This window comes from Scyliorhinus canicula, chromosome 29 (assembly GCF_902713615.1).
Source record: "Scyliorhinus canicula chromosome 29, sScyCan1.1, whole genome shotgun sequence".
Classification (NCBI taxonomy): Eukaryota; Metazoa; Chordata; class Chondrichthyes; order Carcharhiniformes; family Scyliorhinidae; genus Scyliorhinus; species Scyliorhinus canicula.
The window spans coordinates 10,856,341-10,877,967 of record NC_052174.1 but is presented as its reverse complement, the minus strand read 5'-3'; the positions used below and the strand labels follow the sequence as shown (position 1 = coordinate 10,877,967).

The following is a 21,627-nucleotide window of genomic DNA, read 5'->3' as shown; positions in this document are numbered from 1 at the left end:
TTCTTCCCCTTCCCTCCGCCCATTGCGCGCTGTCTCTGCTGTTGAACGTTTTCCCCTTCTTGAGGCTCAGTTGCTGCCCCCCTCCTTCTCTTCCCTCCCTTCGCCTCACTAACTGGGCGGAGGAGAGTCTCCTCCCCTTGGATCAGCTCAATGAGGGTGAGGGGCCACTTGGAAAAGCTGAACCTGGAACTGTTGAGGGGAATGGGGGAGACGCCCCCCTCACCGAACAATCAAAAATGATTGGCAAAATGAACCAGGGGTGGCATGTGGAAAAGAAACCCTCTTTGCGCAGCGGGTGTTTCGGGTGTGGGGTATGTTTGGCGGAGCTCGGAGTCGGGCAACTGCTTCGGGAGTCTTGTGTCAGGCACGCGGGCAATGTGCCCCCCCCCCCCCCCCCCGTCACAGCTGGTCGAGCATGACCCGATACCTGGGATGGATTCCAGTTTGCACATGTATTGAGTCTATTATGGTTCCGTTGGTGAGGATGACAGCTAGCATGTCATTGTGGAGCAGGCGAAGGATGGTGATGAGTTTCGGCGAGCAGCCGAATTTGAGGATGCTCCACAATCCCTCACCGTTGACAAAGTCAAAGTTCTTTGTGAGATCGAAGAAGTCAGCCTGGGAGAGGACGCTGACGTGGCAACGCCAGTGGAACTGCAGGATTTTGCAGAGGGAGCGTTTGTGATATCTCTCCAAGGATTTGAAGTGTCTGCTGTCCATGTTTCTGATCCACGCAGGAGGGCGGGGACTGCGGCTGCTCTGCAGACCATGGGCCTGCTGCTGGGTTTGAGGTCTCAGTCTTCGAATACTGTTCCTCAGTCAGCCGAAGACTGCCCTCGCACATTGGAGTCAATGTTGGATTTTGCTATCAATGTCTGCTCGCACCAAAACCCACCGAGGTATGGGAAATGATCCACATTGTCCAGCAGCCCTATTTGATTCCAGTTTGCACATGTATTGAGTCTATTATGGTTCAGTTGGTGAGGATGACAGCTTGCATGTCATTGTGGAGCAGGCGAAGGATGGTGATGAGTTTCGGCGAGCAGCCGAATTTGAGGATGCTCCACAATCCCTCACCGTTGACAAAGTCAAAGTTCTTTGTGAGATCGAAGAAGGCCATGTACAGAGGTTGATGCTGCTCCCTGCACTTCTCTCGAATTGATCGCGCACTGAAGGTCATGTCCATTGAGCTTCTTGATGGATAGAAATCACACTGAGACTCAGGGACAAGCTCTTCATCCACTGGGAGGAGGCGGCTGAGGAGTATTCTCACGATGACCTTTCCCGTGGTGGAGAGGTTTAATTTTCGCAGTGGGTCTGTCTCCTTTCATCTGTGCCAGAGGCCTTGTTGTTTTTCAGCTGTTGGATGATTTTTGACCTAAGAGCGACCTGGGGCTGCTCTGAGATGGTGGTGGGTAGCGTTTTGTGGAAAATGTGGAAGGTTGTGTCTTGATTGAGGAGGTCATCCAAGTATTCTCTCCAGCGGGCGTTGATTGCCTCTCTGTCTTGATGAGTGCCTCTACATTTTTGGCTCTCAGTGAAGTGGGCCGATGGGTACACGGACTGTAGATGGTTTTGATGGTACTGAAGAAGCTGCGCACATTGTGACTGTCGGTCAGTTGCTGAGTCTCCTGTGCTCTGAAAAACTTCATGCAATGATGATTTCTTGGGATACAGGAATAAATATGATACTTTCTTGCAAGGAAACGTAGCTCAGTGTGTCTGCATTCGCTATGTGTGTCCCGGGTTGGTGCTTGAAAGTATATTTATAGGCGGACAGAGTTAACTCCCATTGCAGAATGCTTGCTGAGGCGATTGATGGGATAACTTTGTCCTCTTTGAACAAACCCGAGAGTGGTTTGTGGTCAGAAACAATGGTAAAGTGTCTGCCATGTAAGTTCTGGTGGAATTTCTTGATGCCAAAGTCTATTGATAGTCCTTCCTTCTCAATTTGTGAGGAGCCTTTTTTGACCTCTGAGAGGGTTCTTGGCACATATCTTATTGGCCGTTCAGCGCTATCGTCTGTCTCTTGGGACAACATCACAACGATGCCAAACGGAGAGGCATCTGTAGAAGACAACTATTTCCTAATACACCTGATCGGTAAAAGATATCTATTTGGGATAAATATTAAACCCCAGTTTTACTCATTTTAAATTAAGGATTTAAACACTCTCATAACCTCAGGTTATCTCAAAACATTCAGTTTACAAAACAGCATACCACAGCATAATTCACTTTGCTAAGTTCCATTATTCTAGTAAGACAGTACAACATAAAAACAACAGAAACACAAAAGAATCTGATACATGCAAAAGCAGGAGAGATTAAACAAAGACTTTAACTGAACTAATTAATACGTTTTTCAAGACAGTGTCCAAGGACAGGGCGCAGGCGCCATAGCAACAGCATAGCAACATGAAGGCTCTATTGTTATAACAGCTAAGTCAGCAAAAGACCAGTTCAACCTGGTTGCGATAACAGCACAATGTCACATTCCTTAACATACAGAAGAGACACAAAACAATTAAAACTAATGTTGCAAATTCAAGATTGACCGTCAAATCAAACTCATTTGATTCTAACCCAAACTAATTAGGATGACTTAGAGGTGTAGATAGATGGCTAAAGACTGATATGATTTAGTATAACCGTGAGGGTCCGTACAGCCATCTTTATTCATGAATGATCTGTACTTTGATCTGAACTATTCACTGTCCCCCTATCTTCATATTTCATTTTCAGACTTTAACTTCTAAAGTTATTGCGAGCTGTTTGCCTCAGCAAGAAAATTATTTATATGATTCTTTGAAAGCTTCAATTGTCTACGAATTGCCTTTTAGTCTACTTGGACTTCAGCAAGGATTTTGATAGGTCCCACATGGGAGACTGATAGCAAAGAGCCCATGGGATCTAAGGAAGTATGGCAAATTGGATCTAGAATTGGCAGAGCGGCAAGAAGCTTGTGTCCAACTGGGGCCCTTTTCATAAGGGCAGCACGGTAGCATTGTGGGTAGCACAATCGCCTCACAGCTCCAGGGTCCCAGGTTCGGTTCCCGGCTGGGTCACTGTCTGTGCGGAGTCTGCACGTTCTCCCCGTGTGTGCGTGGGTTTCCTCCGGGTGCTCCGGTTTCCTCCCACAGTCCAAAGATGTGCGGGTTAGGTGGATTGGCCATGCTAAATTGCCCGTAGTGTCCTAAAAAATAAGGTTAAGGGGGGGTTGTTGGGTTACGGGTATAGGGTGGATACGTGGGTTTGAGTAGGGTGATCATTGCTCGGCACAACATCGAGGGCTGAAGGACCTGTTCTGTGCTGTACTGTTCTATGTTCTATATATTTCCTTTGTAAACCATGGTTTGGCCCCGGTTCCCTTTCAGCTCTTGCGCCAAATAGGAACAAACAACATTTTGAGCTCACCTCGTCATTCCTTGAATGGGCTTGCCTGTCCACTGTCCTTCCTTTCAGTAATGTATCTCAGTCCATCATAGTCATGATGGAGGTGGGGAGGGGGGGTGGCGGGTGGTGGTGAAGGTCACTGTTACAATATCAGAATCTCAAAGTAGATCAGCAATCCCATTGACCACACTCTAATCACCAACTACCCCACATTTAACCACCCGACTGTCTGATTCCTTCGTAACTCAAACCCTGTTTGTCTCTCCCAACCCCAAGTGCCCCTTGCTTCACCCACCTCAAGAATGAAATAGGTTTGCATTGATATAGCGCCTTTCAAACCCACTGGATCTCCCAATGCACATCCCAGCCAATGAAGTACTTTTGAATTGTTCAAAGCCCAGTAGTTGTGACAATCAGCAGGTAATGTTTCTGGGGATGTTGTTTGAGGGATAAGGTAAGCTCTGCTGTTCTTCTTTCAAACGGGGCCATGAGATCATGTCTGTCCTCACTAATCCACATGCAAATGTCACTCAGAAAGTTGCAAATAGGACAGCGACATCAGGTATGTGAAGGCAGGAGGGGCAATTTCTGTTCACCTGCACGTTGAAGAGTCTGCTGTGACACATCTCAATTCAGTCTCCTACTCTGAAGGAAGGATTCCTGCCGTGTGCGTGGGGAAAATCCCAACATCCGTCTCTCTTCCACCAGTTGGGTTGTTCTGGTCAGTATCTGTAACACAGACAGAACCAGAACTCCAGAATATGGGTCTGTCTCTCTCAACTTGCAACAGGTAATTAACTAATTTCTCTGCCTGAACTGTTTCTATCTTTTCCTCTGCTAACTTTATAAACTCCAAATAGTGTGTCAGTGATTGAGATATTGAATGAACTCAGCCTCACAACAGATGATCTGTGCATTTAATAGAGAATTCAGAATCCTGTAGACCTTTCATATTTACTCTGTAAATGAAGGAAACCTGTATATTGCAACATATAATTATTTGTACTGAAATGCTCATAACTGTTCAATCAATTTTTACTTTAAACTTTACTGTAATTTAATGATTGTCTAGAACTATGTTGTGGATAATGAATTTTTTTTTCTTTGTGTCATCACCATCTGGCGCTTGGCACCATCATGATGACTGTCTATCTAATCTATCTATCTATCTGTATGTCTATCTCTCTATCTCTCTCTCTATCTCTACCTCTCTCTATCTCTCTCTCTATCTCTCTATCTGTCTGTCTGTATCTATCTCTCTATCTATCCTCTGTAATTCAGTGAAAACACATTGTAATTTACTCTTCTGTTTTGCCTGAATATTGTCACTCACTGTCTCTCTATTTGCTCGGTTCTATCAGTCTCTCTCACACTTTCTCTCAACTCCAGGTTCTATCTCTCGGGCTCTTTTTCTCCCTCCCTTTCTCCACTATTTTCTGCTGCCTTTAAACAATGTCAGTCTTGGCTTCGAGCACACGACTATTCCGTTGATAAAGCCAAGCGCTGCTCCATGGGGTAATCCAGTGAGTAGTGAGGGGAAATTTTCTATTAAACTCCCGGAGAGAGGAGGTGTGTGTTTGTCCGCAGTAACTGACTCCTGTACGATTGGTTTCAGACCCGTTTGTTTTTTACGAGACTAAAATGATTCAACGTGAAAGAGCAGCTGCTCCCTGAAGCGTCGGAGTCCCGGGTGGAGAGGGGAGAGGGTTAGGTAGGGACAGAGCAGCAACTCTCTAAACTCCCTTGTCCTGACACATTTCTCACCGCTTGAAAACTGTGTAAAAGCCAGCGCAATAAAAAATTAAATCCAACAATGAAACTGCTCAATAGTTAATCTTCGGCGGCTAATTCATGGTTTGTTCTGGAGTCACCGTCGACTCCAAAATGGCCGCCAGCTCTTTGGTCCTATCAACATGTCCATTAAAGGGGAGCTGGGACCTCTCCCCTCTGACCTGGGGGAGCCGCTGCCCCTATGTTACACTGAACGACCACTCAGGGGGTTAAAATTAATTAACACCTGATAAGTGACAGACAGAATGTGAAAAACAGAGAGGTGTGGACCCAGGAGAAGGTCTCTACATTCACAGCCAGTTTAATCACATTTTACAGTGGTTGCATATCTTTTTTTTTTGCATAAAGAATATTTGCAATTCAACTTATTCTGCCTGGATGTTTATCCTACCTTGAGTCAGGCGGGCCTCTCCTGAAACCTGAGCATATCAGGGGCTGGTTGAGCACTGGGCTAAATCGCTGGCTTTGAAAGCAGATCAAGACAGGCCAGTAGCACGGTTCAATTGCTGTACCAGCCTCGCCGGAATGTGGGAACTAGGGGCTTTTCACAGCAACTTCATTTGAAGCCCACTTGTGACAATAAGCAATTTTCATTTCATTTTTTTCTTTTCATATAATCCAGGCTCTGACCCTCCTGTGCTACACTGAGAGAGTTCAGCACTGTCAGAGACACTATTTGATGGGTGTGATGTTAACGTGAGTCTCGTTCGCTCTCTCAGGTGCATATAACTGTCCCTCGGTCAATATTTAAAGAATCAATCTGTTCTCCTGGTGAGCTGGGAAAAACTTGGGCTGGATTCTCCGCGAACCGGCGGGACAGGCCAATCCGGCACCGAGGAGTGGCGTGAACCACTCCGGCGTTGGGCCTCCCCGAAGGTGTGGAATCCTCCACACCTTCAGGGGCTAGACCGGCGCCGGAGTGGTTTGCGCCATGCCAGCCGGCGGGAAAGGGGCTTGGTGCATGTGCGGGTGCGCCAGCATGTGCTGGTATCAACCCAGCGCATGCGCAGGGGGGGTTCATCTCCGCGACGGCCATCGCGGACTGTTACAGCGGCTGGCGCGGAGGAATAGAGTGCCCCCACGGCACAGGCCCGTCCGTGGATCGGTGGGCCCCGATCGCGAGCCATGCCACCAGATCCCCCCCCCCGAGGACCCCGGACGCCGCCCTCAGAGCCAGGTCCCGGCAGTAAGTGCCTGTCGTAACATATGCCAGCGGGTCCGGCTGAAAATGGGCGGCCACTCGGCCCATCGCGGGCCGGAGAATTGCCAGGGGGGCTGCTGCCAGCAGCCGCCGACCAGCGCGGCACCATTCCCGCCCCCGCCAAATCCCCGGCACCGGAGAGTTTGGCAGCCGGCCGGCACGGGATTCACCCGGCCCCCGGCGATTCCAACACTTGTTCCTCAACAACCTCACTGGAGAAATATTTTTCATTTAATTTTGCTTCTCGTGTTCTGTCATCCCATCTCCACACCCACCTGAATCCAGGGCGATGATGTCTTCTGTGATCCACAGTTACCTGAGAGCACCAGGTGGGCGACCGATGGGGAGGCCCGGAGTGAGGAGCTACACGACCAGACAGGTGGGTAGTGTGAGCTGCTCTCCCAGACGCATTTTAACTCAACTGTCACCTCGTGACCCAGAGGTGATCAATCAAATGTAAATGGTTTCCAAATCCCAGCACCAGTTCGGAAGGACGTAGAGGATTCAGAGAGTGTGGGGTAAAGATTGACCAGAATGTTTTTGTGGTTGTGGGACATGTCATGTGAGAGTCCTTTAAGAAATGGATGTTTAAGCAATGTACTTTTAACAAATGGAGCAGCTCATATTACTGAAGTGATGTCAGAGGGTGGGGGTAGCTGAGCTGAGCTCACTTCTGCTTTTAGTTTCAGTTTGAGAGAGCAGCTGAAAAGTGCCTGGCTGGTTTGCTGAGAGCTACATGAAGAAAAAGAGCTTTGGGTCTGAGTTTGCAGTGAGCTGGATCAGCTGTGATCGCTGCCAGGAAAGACTATCTCTGAATCATTTGGGTGATTTAAACTCATAATAGTAAATGTCTTTAACCTGATGTGTTTCTGTTTAAAGATGTTTGTCTTTTTGGAGGTTTGAAGGAGCATTTTGAGGGATTATTTAGTGTTGTATTATTTTCGGGGTTATCTTTGAAGTAAGGGTGTTAAGTGATCCAATGTTTATTTAAAAAGGTGACGTTGAATTCATGGAATAAACATTGTTTTGTGTTTAAAAACCCACGTGTCCATAATTGTAATACCACACCTGGAGACCAAGCCGTGTGCTTCAAAAGCAACAATCCATTAAAGGGTGAGGTTGGTTGAACTCCATGATACATTTTGAGGTTCTGAAAATGCCGCTCCCATAACAATTGTGGGCTCGAGGAGGATAAAAGTCTATCTATTGGATTGGCTTTTGTGAACTTAAAGACAGTGAAGGTTTGTTGCTTTTCCGGTGTGGTATTTTAGTTTAAGTGGGGAGTGTGTGGTGAACAATGGCTCTTTCAGAGGCTCAGAAATTTTGTGGGGTGGAGAATGTCACACACAGTACCTTACGGACAGAGACGAAAAGCAGACTGTTAGATTTGGCAAAAACATTGCAGTTAACATTACCTGACAAAATGCGAAAAGGTGAGGGAATTATGGGAGTAGTTAAGCATTTAAAGTTGCCTGAGATAGAGTCTGACTCATTGGAAATGGCAAAAATTCAGTTGCAAATTAAAGAAATGGAACATGAGAAAGAATTAAAGCGGCTTGAATATGAAAGAGAGAGAGAGGAAAAAGAGAGAGAGAGAGAGGAAAAAGAAAAGAAGAGAGAAGAAAGGAGAAAAGAAAGAATAGCCCTAGCAGAACAATAAGAAAGAGAAAGGGAGATACAGATCAGGGAAAAAGATAAAGAGAGGGAGTTTGAACTTCAGAAAATGGCCATGAAACATGAAAGTCAATTAAAATTGGCAGACATAAAGGGAAACGTACAGTTGGATGATAGTGATGAGGATAGTGAGAAAGAGCGTTAAAAAGGTTAAGTTGAATTCATGGAATAAACATTGTTTTGTGTTTAACAACCCACGTGTCCATAATTGTAATACCACACCTGGAGACCAAGTCTCTGCACTCGCCTCAGAGTCCAGCAGCTTCTGAAACTTTCACCCATGTTTCCGTCAGCTCCAGACCCGACTATTCCACCCTTTCCTGGCCGGCTCCACCCTCCATGGGTGTCAGCTGAGCCTAACCCTCTGTAACCTAACACGTAATAAAGTGCTGCCCATCCACCTTGGCTGATCGATGTTGGCTCCAATTTCTCCAGTATAAAGTTCAGATTCTCCCGTTCAGTCTCTTCCTGGGTGTGTCTCTTCCTGTCCTGGTCACCTTCTCAAACCCGACAACCCTTCAGGTATCCTCTGTTCCCACAACTCGGGCCTCTTGTGCATCTCCTCATCCTCTGCCCCACCATTGGTCACTGTGCATCCGCCATCCAGACACATTCCCTTTTACCTCTGTCTCTTCCTTCAGGAACATCTTCGGAAACTGACCTCTTTGTCCAATCTCCCTCTCCTCCTGAATTATCCTTCTATGTTTCAATGTCAGTTCTTGTCCAGTTGTGCCACGAGGCAGTTAGAAATTAAGATCAAAACCTCATGACACATTCACCAATGATTTTAAACTTTCCCTTTTATTAATCTTTCTCATTTGCTGATCTGTCAAGTACTCAGAGTCGGACTTGGATTTTTGCCTGGCTACAGAAAAGGATTTCGGACAGGTTCAATCCCTTTACAACGATGAGACAGATTACATGCCGAGCGTCTACCATTCCTGGCTGCGAGAGAGAAACCGCATGGTCATGTTGGCCAAACACCAGGGTCAACTGGTGAGTTCCGTTGAAATCAGAGGCCGATTCACTTTTCGAATTGTGGTAATTGACATGTTTAAAATCATTAACATTTTGCCTCAATCCATTCCGATTCTCTCACAGAAACTAGGAGCAGGAGGAGACCATTCAGCCCTTCCAGCCTGCTGTGCCATTCATTATCATCATGGCTGATCTTCCAACTCAATAGCCTGATCCCGCCTACACCTGCATTCTTTATAACTTCCACCCCAAAAGCTATATCTTACTCCTTCTTGAAGACATATGATGATACGTCCTCAACCATGTTCATTGGTAATGAATTCAAAAGGCTCACCATTCCGTGGGTGAAGAAATGTCTCCTCACCTCTGCCCTAAATGGTCTACCCCGTATCCTCAGACTGTCACCTCTGGTTCTGAACACCCCCCACCATCGGGAACATCCTTCCTGCACCTACCCTGTCCAGTCCTGTTAGAATTTTATAGGTTTCTATGAGATTCCCCCTCATTCTTCTGAACTCCAGCGAGTACAATCCTGACCGACTCAATCTCTCCTCATACGTCAGTCCCACCATCCCAGGAATCAGTCTGGTAAACCTTCACTGAGCTCCCTCTAGAGCAAGAACATCCTTCCTCAGATAAGGAGACCAAAACTGCCCACAATACTCCAGGTGTGGGCTCACCAAGGCCCTGTATAATTGCAGCGAGACATCCCTGCTCCTTGGATCCTCTCGCTATGAAGGCCAACATACTATTTGCACACTATCTGGCTGATGTTGCACAGAGCCTGAGGGATGCGGCCCACTCACTGGCTGATGTGGCACATTCCCTCAGTGTGGTGGCATGGTCGCAGCGTGATGTGGTGCCGATCCAGGTGGAGATGGTCCACTCCCTGTGCTCCATGCCCGCGAGCGTGCAGACCCTGGTCGTGACCAAAGCGGGCCTCCAGGACTGGCAGCGGCAGCTGGCGGGGGGTGGCCTCAGGAGAAAGCCTTGCAAGCAGTACAAACATCTTAATAATTCAATAAAACAAATCAAATAATAATATCAAAAATATTAATACATTAATAATTGAACTTAATACAACATGGATTAAAGGACTTAGTAAAAATCGAAAAATAGCTGAAAACATTGATATACTGATTAAAAATTGATGACGTGATTAAAATTGATCACATGATTACATAATTCAGTAATAAAAGATTAATAATTTTAATTTCATGTTGACCCCTTCATTCACCTGAGGAAGGAGCAGTGCTCCGAAAGCTCGTGTTTGAAACAAACCTGTTGGACTTTAACCTGGTGTTGTCAGACTTCTGTAGTGATCCTATAACAACTTCTTACTGGACAAATAAAATTATTATGCAGTTAAATAACTGAAGTTGAGCATATGATTTAGTAATAATTGGTATATAGAACATAGAACAGTACAGCACAGAACAGGCCCTTCGGCCCTCGATGTTGTGCCGAGCCATGATCACCCTACTCAACCCCACGTATCCACCCTATACCCATAACCCAACAACCCCCCTCCCTTAACCTTACTTTTTAGGACACTACGGGCAATTTAGCATGGCCAATCCACCTAACCCGCACATCTTTGGACTGTGGGAGGAAACCGGAGCACCCGGAGGAAACCCACGCACACATGGGGAGGACATGCAGACTCCGCACAGACAGTGACCCAGCCGGGAATCGAACCTGGGACCCTGGAGCTGTGAAGCATTTATGCTAACCACTATGCTACCGTGCTGCCCACGTTGTTGAATCAATGATTCAAAATTGATTTTATAATTCAGTAATGAAATTATTATAATAATTGATTAATAAATTATTAAAATGCAGTAAATAATAGTTCAACAGAAACTTTTCATTCCGAAGTTATTGGGTGGTAGTGTACTGGGTGTGGACTGAACCACTTGAATCCTTTGGGCGTTACAGGCTGCCATGCATTGGCATGCACATCTGATGAGCATGACGATTACGTAAAGAATAAATCCAATAAAGCAAAAGAAGAAAATTCCCTGGATAATGGACCTTCCAGGACCACCTAACCATCCAAAGAGCCCACCCCAAGTAGTGGAATCAGAGGGGTGTTTAAGTTTCTGAACTTCGTTTTGGATGTGTATTGCCAAGTCTTTGACTTGGTCTGAATTATTTGGAAAAATGTACCATTCAGCGGTTTCTGAAATATTAAAAGGAATGGGTATAAAAGGGATACCTCCCTCTGAGTGGGGAGGAATCACACGTAGAGTCACACACATACAGAATCACACGTAACACACACAGAATCACACGACATACACCAAGACACACAGAATTACAAACACACACACACACAGAATGACACACAAAATCACACGTAGAGTCACACACATACAGAATCACACGTAACACACACAGAATCACACGACATACACACAGACACACAGAATTACAAACACACACACAGAATGATGCACAAAATCACACATAGAATCGCACACATACAGAATCACACGTAACACACACAGAATCACACGACATACACACAGACACACAGAATTACAAACACACACACACAGAATGACGCACAAAATCACACGTAGAATCGCACACATACAGAATCACACACACACAGAGAGACAGGGTGAGAAGGCTGGTAACAGACGAAGCCCGTGAGGAATATGAGATTAGAAAGAAACTTGAGCAAGGAGTTAGGAGGGCTAAAAGGGGTCATGAAAAATTATTGGCAAACATGATTAAGAAAATCCCTTTGCTTTTTATACGTATATAAAGAGCAAGATGGTGGATAGTTGGAATAAATGGGTCCAGTTGGGTCTTTTTCTGATTGGCAGGCAGTGACTAGTGGGGTACCACAGGGATCTGCGCCAGGACCCCAACTGTTCACATTATATCTTAATAATTTGGACGAGGGAACTAAATGTATTATCTCCAAATTTGCAAATGATACAGAATTGGGTGGGAGGGTGAGCTGTGAGGAGGATGCAAAGATGCTTCAGTGGGATTTGGACAGGCTGAGTAAGTGGGCACATGCATGGCAGATGCAGTATAATGTGGATAAATGTGAGATTATCTGCTTTGGTAGCAAAAATCGGAAGGCAGATTATTATTTGAATAGATGTAAATTGAGAGAGGCGGATACTCAACGAGACTTTGGTGTCCTCGGGCATCGGTTGCTGAAAGTAAACGCGCAGGTACAGCAGGCAGTAAAAAAGTCAAATGGCCTGTTGGCCTTCATAGCGAGATGGTTTGAGTATAGGATTAGGGATGTTTTACTGCAATTGTGTAGAACATGGTCAGCACGGTAGCATAGTGGTTAGCACAATTGCTTTGCAGCTCCAGGGTCCCAGGTTCGATTCCCGGTTTGGGTCACTGTTTGTGCAGAGTCTGCATGTTCTCCCCGTGTGTGCGTGGGTTACCCTCCGGGTGCTCCGGTTTCCTCCCACAGTCCAAAGATGTGCAGGTTAAGTGGATTGACCATGCTAAATTGCCCTTAGTGTCCAAAATTGCCATTAGTGTTGGGTGAGGTGACTGGGTTATGGGGATAGGGTGGAGATATGGGCCTGGGTAGGGTGCTCTTTAAGAGCCAGTGCAGACTCAATGGGCTGAATGGCCTCCTTCTGTACTATAAATTCTATGATTCTATGTTTACTAATTAATCTGTCTAACATTGGTGAGGTCACACCTGGAGTATTGTGTGAAGTTTTGATGTCCTTATCTAAGGAAGGATGTTCTTGCTATGGAGGGGGAGCAGCGAAGGTTTACCAGACTGATTCCTGGGATGGCGGGACTGTCATATGAGGAGAGACTAAATTGATTAGGATTATATTCATTGGAGGTTAGAAGAGTGAGGGTGGATCTCATAGAAACTTATAACATTCTAACAAGATTGGACAGGGTAGATTCAGAAAGAATATTCCCGATGGTGGGGGAGTCCAGAACTAGGGGTCATAGTTTGAGAATAAGGGGTAAACCTTTTAGGACTGAGGTGAGGAGAAATTTCTTCACCCAGAGAGAGTGGTGAAATGTGGAATTCGCTGCCGCAGAAAGTAGTTGAGGCCAAAACGTTGTGTAATTTCAAGAAGAAATTAGATATAGCTGTTGGGGCTAAAGGAAGCTCATGAAGTACCACACTGCCTACTCAACCTCGGTTCGTGCCTGAGGTGTGGTGATCCTCAGGTTAAATCAACACCAGTCAGCTCTCCCCCTCAAAGGGGAAAGTAGCCAACGATCATCTGGGATGATGGCCACTTCACCTTTTTTACTTACCTTTCTATTTCCAGATCGGTGTGTGTTCTTCTCACATCGTGGATGACGGACAGGCAAACCTGATTGAAGTTTTAAAAGTAGCTGCTTCAGAGAGAGGCAAAGGAGCTGCCCGGCTGACTTGCACACATCTTATTGATCTTGTACGAGCGAGGTATCCGGAGGTGAAGAAGCAACGTTTTATCACAGATCACAAGCTCAACAGAGGACTTTGTGTATTAGGCAAACAGGTACAATTCGCGTCCAGGAATACTCTCATGTCTACTGTGATTCACTGGGTTGCACTCTTGTCCCTGAGCTGTAAGGTTCTGGGTTTGAGATCCTACCAAAGGTGCAGCATGAAAAAGAAAGCTGACACTCGCAGCGCAGCACTGAGGGAGTGCCGCACTGTCAGAGGGTGAGTACTGAGGGAGTGCCGCACTGTCAGAGGGTCAGTACTGAGGGAGTGCTGCACTGTCAGAGGGTCAGTACTGAGGGAGTGCCGCACTGTCAGAGGGTCAGTACTGAGGGAGTGCCGCACTGTCAGAGGGTCAGTACTGAGGGAGTACCGCACTGTCAGAGGGTGAGTACTGAGGGAGTGCCGCACTGTCAGAGGGTCAGTACTGAGGGAGTGCTGCACTGTCAGAGGGTCAGTACTGAGGGAGTGCCGCACTGTCAGAGGGTCAGTACTGAGGGAGTGCCGCACTGTCAGAGGGTCAGTACTGAGGGAGCGCCACACTGTCAGGCGGTCAGTACTGAGGGAGTGCCGCACTGTCAGAGTGTCAGTACTGAGGGAGTGCCGCACTGTCAGAGGGTCAGTACTGAGGGAGTGATGCAGTGTCAGAGGGTCAGTACTGAGGGAGAGCTGCACTGTCAGACGGTCAGTACTGAGGGAGTGCTACACTGTCAGAGGGTCAGTACTGAGGGAGTGCTGCACTGTCAGAGGGTCAGTACTGAGGGAGTGCCGCACTGTCAGAGGGTCAGTACTGAGGGAGGGCCGCACTATCAGAGGGTCAGTACTGAGGGAGTGCGACACAGTCAGAGGGTCAGTACTGAAGGATTGCCGCACTGTCAGCGGGTCAGTACTGAGGGAGTGGTGCACTGTCAGAGGGTCAGTACTGAGGGAGTGCTGCACTGTCAGAGGGTCAGTACTGAGGCAGTGCTGCACTGTCAGAGGGTCAGTACTGAGGGAGTGCCGCACTGTCAGAGGGTCAATACTGAGGGAGTGCCACACTGTTAGAGGGTCAGTACTGTGGGAGTGCCGCACTGTCAGAGGGCCAGCACTGAGGGAGTGCTGCACTGTCAGAGGGTCAGTACTGAGTTAATGCTGCACTGTCAGAGGGTCAATACTGAGGGAGTGCCGCACTGTCAGAGGATCAGTACTGAGGGAGTGCCGCAATGTCAGAGGGTCAGTACTCAGGGAGTGCCGCACTGTCAGAGGGTCAGTACTGAGGGAGTGCAGCACTGTCAGAGGGTCAGTACTGAGGGAGTGCGGCACTGTCAGAGGGTCAGTACTGAGGGAGTGCCGCACTGTCAGAGGGTCAGTACTGAGGGAGTGCCGCACTGTCAGAGGGTCAGTACTGAGGGAGTGCCGCACTGTCAGACAGTCAGTACTGAGGGAGTGTTGCACTGTCAGAGGGTCAGTACTGAGGGAAGGCACACTGTCAGAGGGTCAGTACTGAGGGAGTGCCGCACTGTCAGAGGGTCAGTACTGAGGTAATGCTGCACTGTCAGAGGGTCAGTACTGAGGGAGTGCTGCACTGTCAGAGGGTCTGTACTGAGGGAGTGCCGCACTGTCAGAGGGTCAGTACTGAGGGAGTGCTGCACTGTCAGCGGGTCAGTACTGAAGGAGTGCCGCACTGTCAGAGGGTCAGTACTGAGGGAGTGCCGCACTGTCAGTACTGAGGGATTGCTGCACTGTCAGAGGGTCAGTACTGAGGGAGTGCCGCATTGTCAGTGGGTCAGTACTGAGTGAGTGCTGCACTGTCAGAGGTTCAGTACTGAGGGAGTGCCGCACTGTCAGAGGGTCAGTACTGAGGGAGAGTCACACTGTCAGAGGGTCAGTACTGAGGGAAGGCACACTGTCAGAGGGTCAGTACTGAGGGAGTGCCGCACTGTCAGAGGGTCAGTACTGAGGGAGTGCAGCACTGAAAGAGGTTCAGTACTGAGGTAGTGCTGCACTGTCAGAGGGTCAGTACTGAGGGAGTGCTGCACTGTCAGAGGGTCAGTACTGAGGGAGTGCCCCACTGTCAGAGGGTCAGTACTGAGGGAGTGCTGCACTGTCAGTGGGTCAGTACTGAGGGAGGGCCGCACTGTTAGAGGGTCAGTACTGAGGGAGTGCTGCACTGTCAGAGGGTCAGTACTGAGGGAGTGCTGCACTGTCAGAGGGTAAGTACAGAGGGAGTGCAGCACTGTCAGAGGGTCTGTACTCTGGGAGTGCTGCACTGTTAGAGGGTCAGTACTCAGGGAGTGCCGCACTGTCAGAGGGTCAGTACTCAGGGAGTGCTCCACTGTCAGAGGGTCAGTACTGAGGGAGTGCTGCACTTTCAGAGGGTCAGTACTGAGGGAGTGCTGCTCTGTCAGAGGGTCAGTACTGAGGGAGTGCTGCACTGTCAGAGGGTCAGTACTGAGGGAGTGCAGCACTGTCAGAGGGTCAGTACTGAGGGAGTGCCGCACTGTCAGAGGGTTAGTACTGAGGGAGTGCCGCAATGTCAGAGGGTCAGTACTCAGGGAGTGCCGCACTGTCAGAGGGTCAGTACTGAGGGAGTGCAGCACTGTCAGAGGGTCAGTACTGAGGGAGTGCGGCACTGTCAGAGGGTCAGTACTGAGGGAGTGCCGCACTGTCAGAGGGTCAGTACTGAGGGAGTGCCGCACTGTCAGAGGGTCAGTACTGAGGGAGTGCCGCACTGTCAGACAGTCAGTACTGAGGGAGTGTTGCACTGTCAGAGGGTCAGTACTGAGGGAGTGCTGCACTGTCAGAGGGTCAGTACTGAGGTAATGCTGCACTGTCAGAGGGTCAGTACTGAGGGAGTGCTGCACTGTCAGAGGGTCAGTACTGAGGGAGTGCCGCACTGTCAGAGGGTCAGTACTGAGGGAGTGCTGCACTGTCAGCGGGTCAGTACTGAAGGAGTGCCGCACTGTCAGAGGGTCAGTACTGAGGGAGTGCCGCACTGTCAGTACTGAGGGATTGCTGCACTGTCAGAGGGTCAGTACTGAGGGAGTGCCGCATTGTCAGTGGGTCAGTACTGAGTGAGTGCTGCACTGTCAGAGGTTCAGTACTGAGGGAGTGCCGCACTGTCAGAGGGTCAGTACTGAGGGAGAGTCACACTGTCAGAGGGTCAGTACTGAGGGAAGGCACACTGTCAGAGGGTCAGTACTGAGGGAGTGCCGCACTGTCAGAGGGTCAGTACTGAGGGAGTGCTGCACTGTCAGAGGGTCAGTACTGAGGGAGTGCTGCACTGTCAGAGGGTCAGTACTGAGGGAGTGCCCCACTGTCAGAGGGTCAGTACTGAGGGAGTGCTGCACTGTCAGTGGGTCAGTACTGAGGGAGGGCCGCACTGTTAGAGGGTCAGTACTGAGGGAGTGCTGCACTGTCAGAGGGTCAGTACTGAGGGAGTGCTGCACTGTCAGAGGGTCAGTACTGAGGGAGTGCAGCACTGTCAGAGGGTCTGTACTCTGGGAGTGCTGCACTGTTAGAGGGTCAGTACTCAGGGAGTGCCGCACTGTCAGAGGGTCAGTACTCAGGGAGTGCTCCACTGTCAGAGGGTCAGTACTGAGGGAGTGCTGCACTTTCAGAGGGTCAGTACTGAGGGAGTGCTGCTCTGTCAGAGGGTCAGTACTGAGGGAGTGCTGCACTGTCAGAGGGTCAGTACTGAGGGAGTGCAGCACTGTCAGAGGGTCAGTACTGAGGGAATGCCGTGCTGCCAGAGGGTCAGTACTGAGGGAGTGCCGCACAGTCAGAGGGTCAGTACTGAGGGAATGCCGCACTGTCAGAGGGTCAATACTGAGGGAGTGCCGCACTGTCAGAGGGTCAGTACTCAGGGAGTGCCGCACTGTCAGAGGGTCAGTACTGAGGGGGTGCCGCACTGTCAGAGGGTCAGTACTGAGGGAGTGCCGCACTGTCAGAGGGTCAGTACTGAGGGAGTGCTGCACTGTCAGAGGGTCAGTACTGAGGGAGTGCCGCACTGTCAGAGGGTCAGTACTGAGGGAGTGCCGCACTGTCAGAGGGTCAGTACTCAGAGAGTGCTGCACTGTCAGAGGGTCAGTACTCAAGGAGTGCTGCACTGTCAGAGGGTCAGTACTGAGAGAGTGCTGCACTGTCAGAGGGTCAGTACTCAGGGAGTGCCGCACTGTCAGAGGGTCAGTACTGAGGGAGTGCCGCACTGTCAGAGGGTCAGTACTGAGGGAGTGCCGCACTGTCAGAGGGTCAGTACTGAGGGAGTGCCGCACTGTCAGAGGGTCAGTACTGAGGGAGTGCTGCACTGTCAGCGGGTCAGTACTGAGGGAGTGCCGCACTGTCAGAGGGTCAGTACTGAGAGAGTGCTGCACTGTCAGAGGGTCAGTACTCAGGGAATACTACACTGTCAGTGGTGCTGTCTTTTTTGGCTGATGCCCCAAGTGTCTGTTTGGTTGATCAGACGCTGGAACCTGAGGCTGATCTGACTTCCACCCCCCGCTCGACCACCCTTACCCCTGACGTGACCCGACCATCCCTCCCCCCGCTCCGGCCAGATCGGCCCCTCGCGGTGTGCCCAAGTCTGTCCCCGACCCCTCCCAGACAGCCTTCGCCAGGATTGAGGCCCCTCCTTCCTGGACTGAATCACCTCCCAGGCTGCCCCAGTTCCTCCTCTCCATCCCGGAGTGACCAATCCGCCCCAATCCTCCCCACATTCCCTTAACGTATACTTCCCCGGTCTCTGTAAATTGTCCCTTTAAACCTCCCTCTTCACAGCAGATGATCCTGTAAAAAGGGGGATTGACTTAACTCTTTGCGCCCCAGTTATCCACGATGATGCTGCCGGGGGTGGGATTCGCTGCTCCTGTCTCACCCAGCCTGAGTGAAGCGGGTTGGGCGAGAGAGCAGCTTAGTAATTACAGCGCAGCTCAGTCTGGCAAGAGTGGCAATCTGACGGAGATCGCCACCCTGCAGAGGGTAAGGGACAATATTTCATCCTCATTCCACATTTTCCTCACTAACACTTTCCCCGATATCTTTCATTCCCAGTCCCTGATTTCTCTTCAAGTTCCATCGATAAATGTTCCCACTCTGATAAGTGAGGTGATCAGTAACATGAAGAAACGTGGGGATGAATATTACGAACCGATTCCTCTCCAGCCGGACGATGTGCGGTTGATATTCCTGAACCGAACCGTGATCGACACGTTGCTGCCGGGTGGGAGAATCGTTCAGAGAGGATCCGTGTTCAAACCGCTGGAGAGTAACCTGGATATTTTACTGAAGCGAGATATCGTCTGGAGAGCTGATCGAAAGGTGAACCCACGGGCTGTGAGTTTGGGCACAGCTCCCTACAGAGATCCCATGGGGAACTGTGTTTTTATGATCAACATGTTTGGGCAAGATTTATCAGCTGTGAAATGTGTCTTTCTCTCTCAGCTGCAAAGCCTGCCTCCTTTACAAGACAATGTAATCTGTCTCCTGTCTGTAAATCCATCACTGTCCCCACAGATGTGGGAATTCTGTATCAATGAAATGGGGCTTGAGAAAGGGAAGCAATACTGGAATGATGAGATTATAGTAGAGGATGATATTTCGCAACGCTATTATTGATGATAACGAATGGACTCTTTATCCCTGCCTCACAAATACAACAAATTCTGCTTGTCTTCTTCAAATCCTTGTCTTCTTCAGCCATTTTCCTACATCCTTGCTCTTTTCTCCTCCTCCCGTTATTTTGCGACCTGTTGTCCACAGAAGCTAAACATCACAGACGCCGTAAATCTAAAATAAATGCTGGAAATCTCCAGGCAGCGTCTGTGGAGAGAGAAATCGAGTGAACGTCTGAGGTTATTTGTGGCGATTGTCCACTTAAGGGCAACACAGCAGAGTAAGGGTCACCTGGCTTGGGGGCCAATTGGGACGCAGAGTGGTTAATCACCCCAGGTGTAAGAATCCTCCTATTTCTATCTGATTTCCCGAGTGTATTCCCTTACATCTTAGTTATCTTGGACGTGAGAACTTTTGTATCTAGAAGATTACTGAAATGCCCCCGGCAGGTGTGCTGTTTGCTTTGACCACTGGAGACCCCCGGTACCAGTGTGATTTAGTCTGCCCCAGTAACTATTTTTTGATGGACTTGGCTGGTCGCCTATCGGCTACTTTGATTTCCCAGGACTTGACTGGCCGACTACAAAGACTTCAACCTCAACAATAAGAACACATCTCTCTTACTTCCACATTTTAATCCCCTATCAATTTACCCCTTTTCCTTCCTCTATGTATGACTGTCTTGTATGTATTTGGGTAGAGGGTGGGACGGTGGATGGGCAGAGTAATAGATTAGCAGGGGGTTATTCTCGTTTAATTGCTGCATCTTTTAAACATTTCCTTGCTATAAATAAACAATTTTTTGTGTTTTACTTACTAATCTGGTGCGTCTTGGTCATTGGAGCAGACGAGGGCCAAGGATCTTGAAAACTTTATAAGAATTATTGATTGATTCACTTAATTTGCGATTGTGGGTCAAGGGGGGCTGGAATTGACTATGCCCTAACCAAGGGGGCTGTAAGACGGGGTGGAGTCCTCCCTTAGGCAGTAGACCTGTAAGGGTCCTAGCTGAGGCCATGTGGCTGCTGTAGACTGCTAAACATTTTTTATTGATAAATATTTTCTGTTTTCTTCAATGGGGTCTCTGAAAGTGCATCGTTACACATCTCAGATCAATGACCCTTCATGGGACCCGGACTAAAGTTGGGGATGTTTAGTGGTCAGAGAGGAGCTTGCTAAGAGAGTTCAACGAGAGGGTACATTGTCAAAAAAAAACTGTGCACCAGCACAATTGAAGTTCCAGCCGTGCCTCCACTCAATCGTTCACATCCTACCTGGGCCGGCCTTTATGTCCCAAGTCCAATATCCTGCTGATGGGTCCCCGCCCCTCAGTGGAGGCCTCGTACTCCACGAGGCTCACGGGGAAATTAACCTCTGTGAGATCTGTGGGGAATATAACATCCCTCCCACACCAATGTCCATGCTCTTTTTCGCCCCCGGCTGTACATCCAGTGGCTGTGGGGCTGGGTCTACAGTGGCGGGGCTGAGGGGGGAGGGGGGGGGATGCATGTCGCACGTCGGGGAGTGCCGTTTTATGGACAATGGACTGGGGGAGGGTTACTACCACTGGTGGCTGATCCTCAACCACATCGGTGTGGGAAATCTCCGATGCCTGGGTTCTCATAGCCGATGATTTCCCATATCAAGGTACCAAGCCCCTCAGAGGGTGACGCCCCAGAGCCCCCATGGGTCGAAGTGACGTGACTGGAAGCCGGTTCTCCCAGAGGGGCGTGGCACAATTCCAGACCCCTGCCTCGGAAGTGGTCCAGGTGCTCCCACATTTCACCCTCCTGTGTCCATGCTTGATATTTTCAAGTTGTGGAAATTGACATGCTCCAAATGATTTACATTTTACCTCAATCCGGCTGAATTCACATTCTCCCATTTCCAATAATTTACCCCCAAAATCCATGTGGATGAAATAAGAGTGGGATATCAATCGTATACATTGTAGTTGTTGAGCTGGTGTAATTGTGTTTCTGGTCAGTGTTGATGGGGGGGTATTCTGCCTTGGAAAAACTGTTGAATGTCAAGGGGAGATAGTTACATTCTGTCCGGTTGGAGATGGTCATTGCCGGCCATGTGTTGGCAGGAACGTTATTGCTACGTGTCAGCCTGATGATGGATGTTGGACAGCTCTTTCTGGAGGGACTGTTCCTGTGTCTGTGGAGCGGCCAATGTGATAAAAATCATTTGTTTGAACTCGCTGGAGTCTGTAAAACAACCTTTGTCGGAAAGGCCAGTGGATCGAAGTCCAATAGAAACTTTCAAATGGAGTTAGGAAGATTCTGTGAGTGTCCAATATTCCATTTCGATCTGATGGAGAATAGTGAGGACGGCCTCAGACAATGACCTGAGGTGGTGGATAATTGGCACGCCATGCTCCCCGAGTACGCCACTTTTCAGGGCAATTTCTGAGACACTTGGAAAGTTCATGGATATGGGGGACACTGCAGAAAGAGTTAATGTGGAAGGTCACTCTGATTGTATTGGATGTTGGAATAGGATGCTTCTGGTCTACTCTTGTTGCCATTGCCAAGATTCTTATCAAGAAATA

General features: G+C 48.8%; 1 protein-coding gene across 4 annotated transcripts; it reads left to right on the top strand.

Annotated features, from left to right (window-relative positions):
* Positions 1 to 39: 39 nt before the first annotated feature.
* LOC119958469 (histidine N-acetyltransferase-like) lies at positions 40 to 19,886 on the top strand. Of its 4 annotated transcripts, XM_038787012.1 has the most exons (6): positions 40 to 156; positions 5,810 to 5,906; positions 6,674 to 6,767; positions 8,897 to 9,058; positions 13,324 to 13,536; positions 18,510 to 19,886. In XM_038787012.1, the coding sequence occupies exons 3-6, from the start codon at positions 6,678 to 6,680 to the stop codon at positions 19,071 to 19,073; spliced, it is 1,029 nt and encodes a 342-aa protein (XP_038642940.1). In that variant the 5' UTR covers positions 40 to 156; positions 5,810 to 5,906; positions 6,674 to 6,677; the 3' UTR covers positions 19,074 to 19,886. The 4 variants fall into 4 exon arrangements, with proteins under 4 accessions (XP_038642940.1, XP_038642939.1, XP_038642937.1 ...); XM_038787011.1 differs by lacking the exon at positions 5,810 to 5,906; XM_038787009.1 differs by lacking the exons at positions 40 to 156; positions 5,810 to 5,906 and adding an exon at positions 432 to 899.
* Positions 19,887 to 21,627: the final 1,741 nt, after the last annotated feature.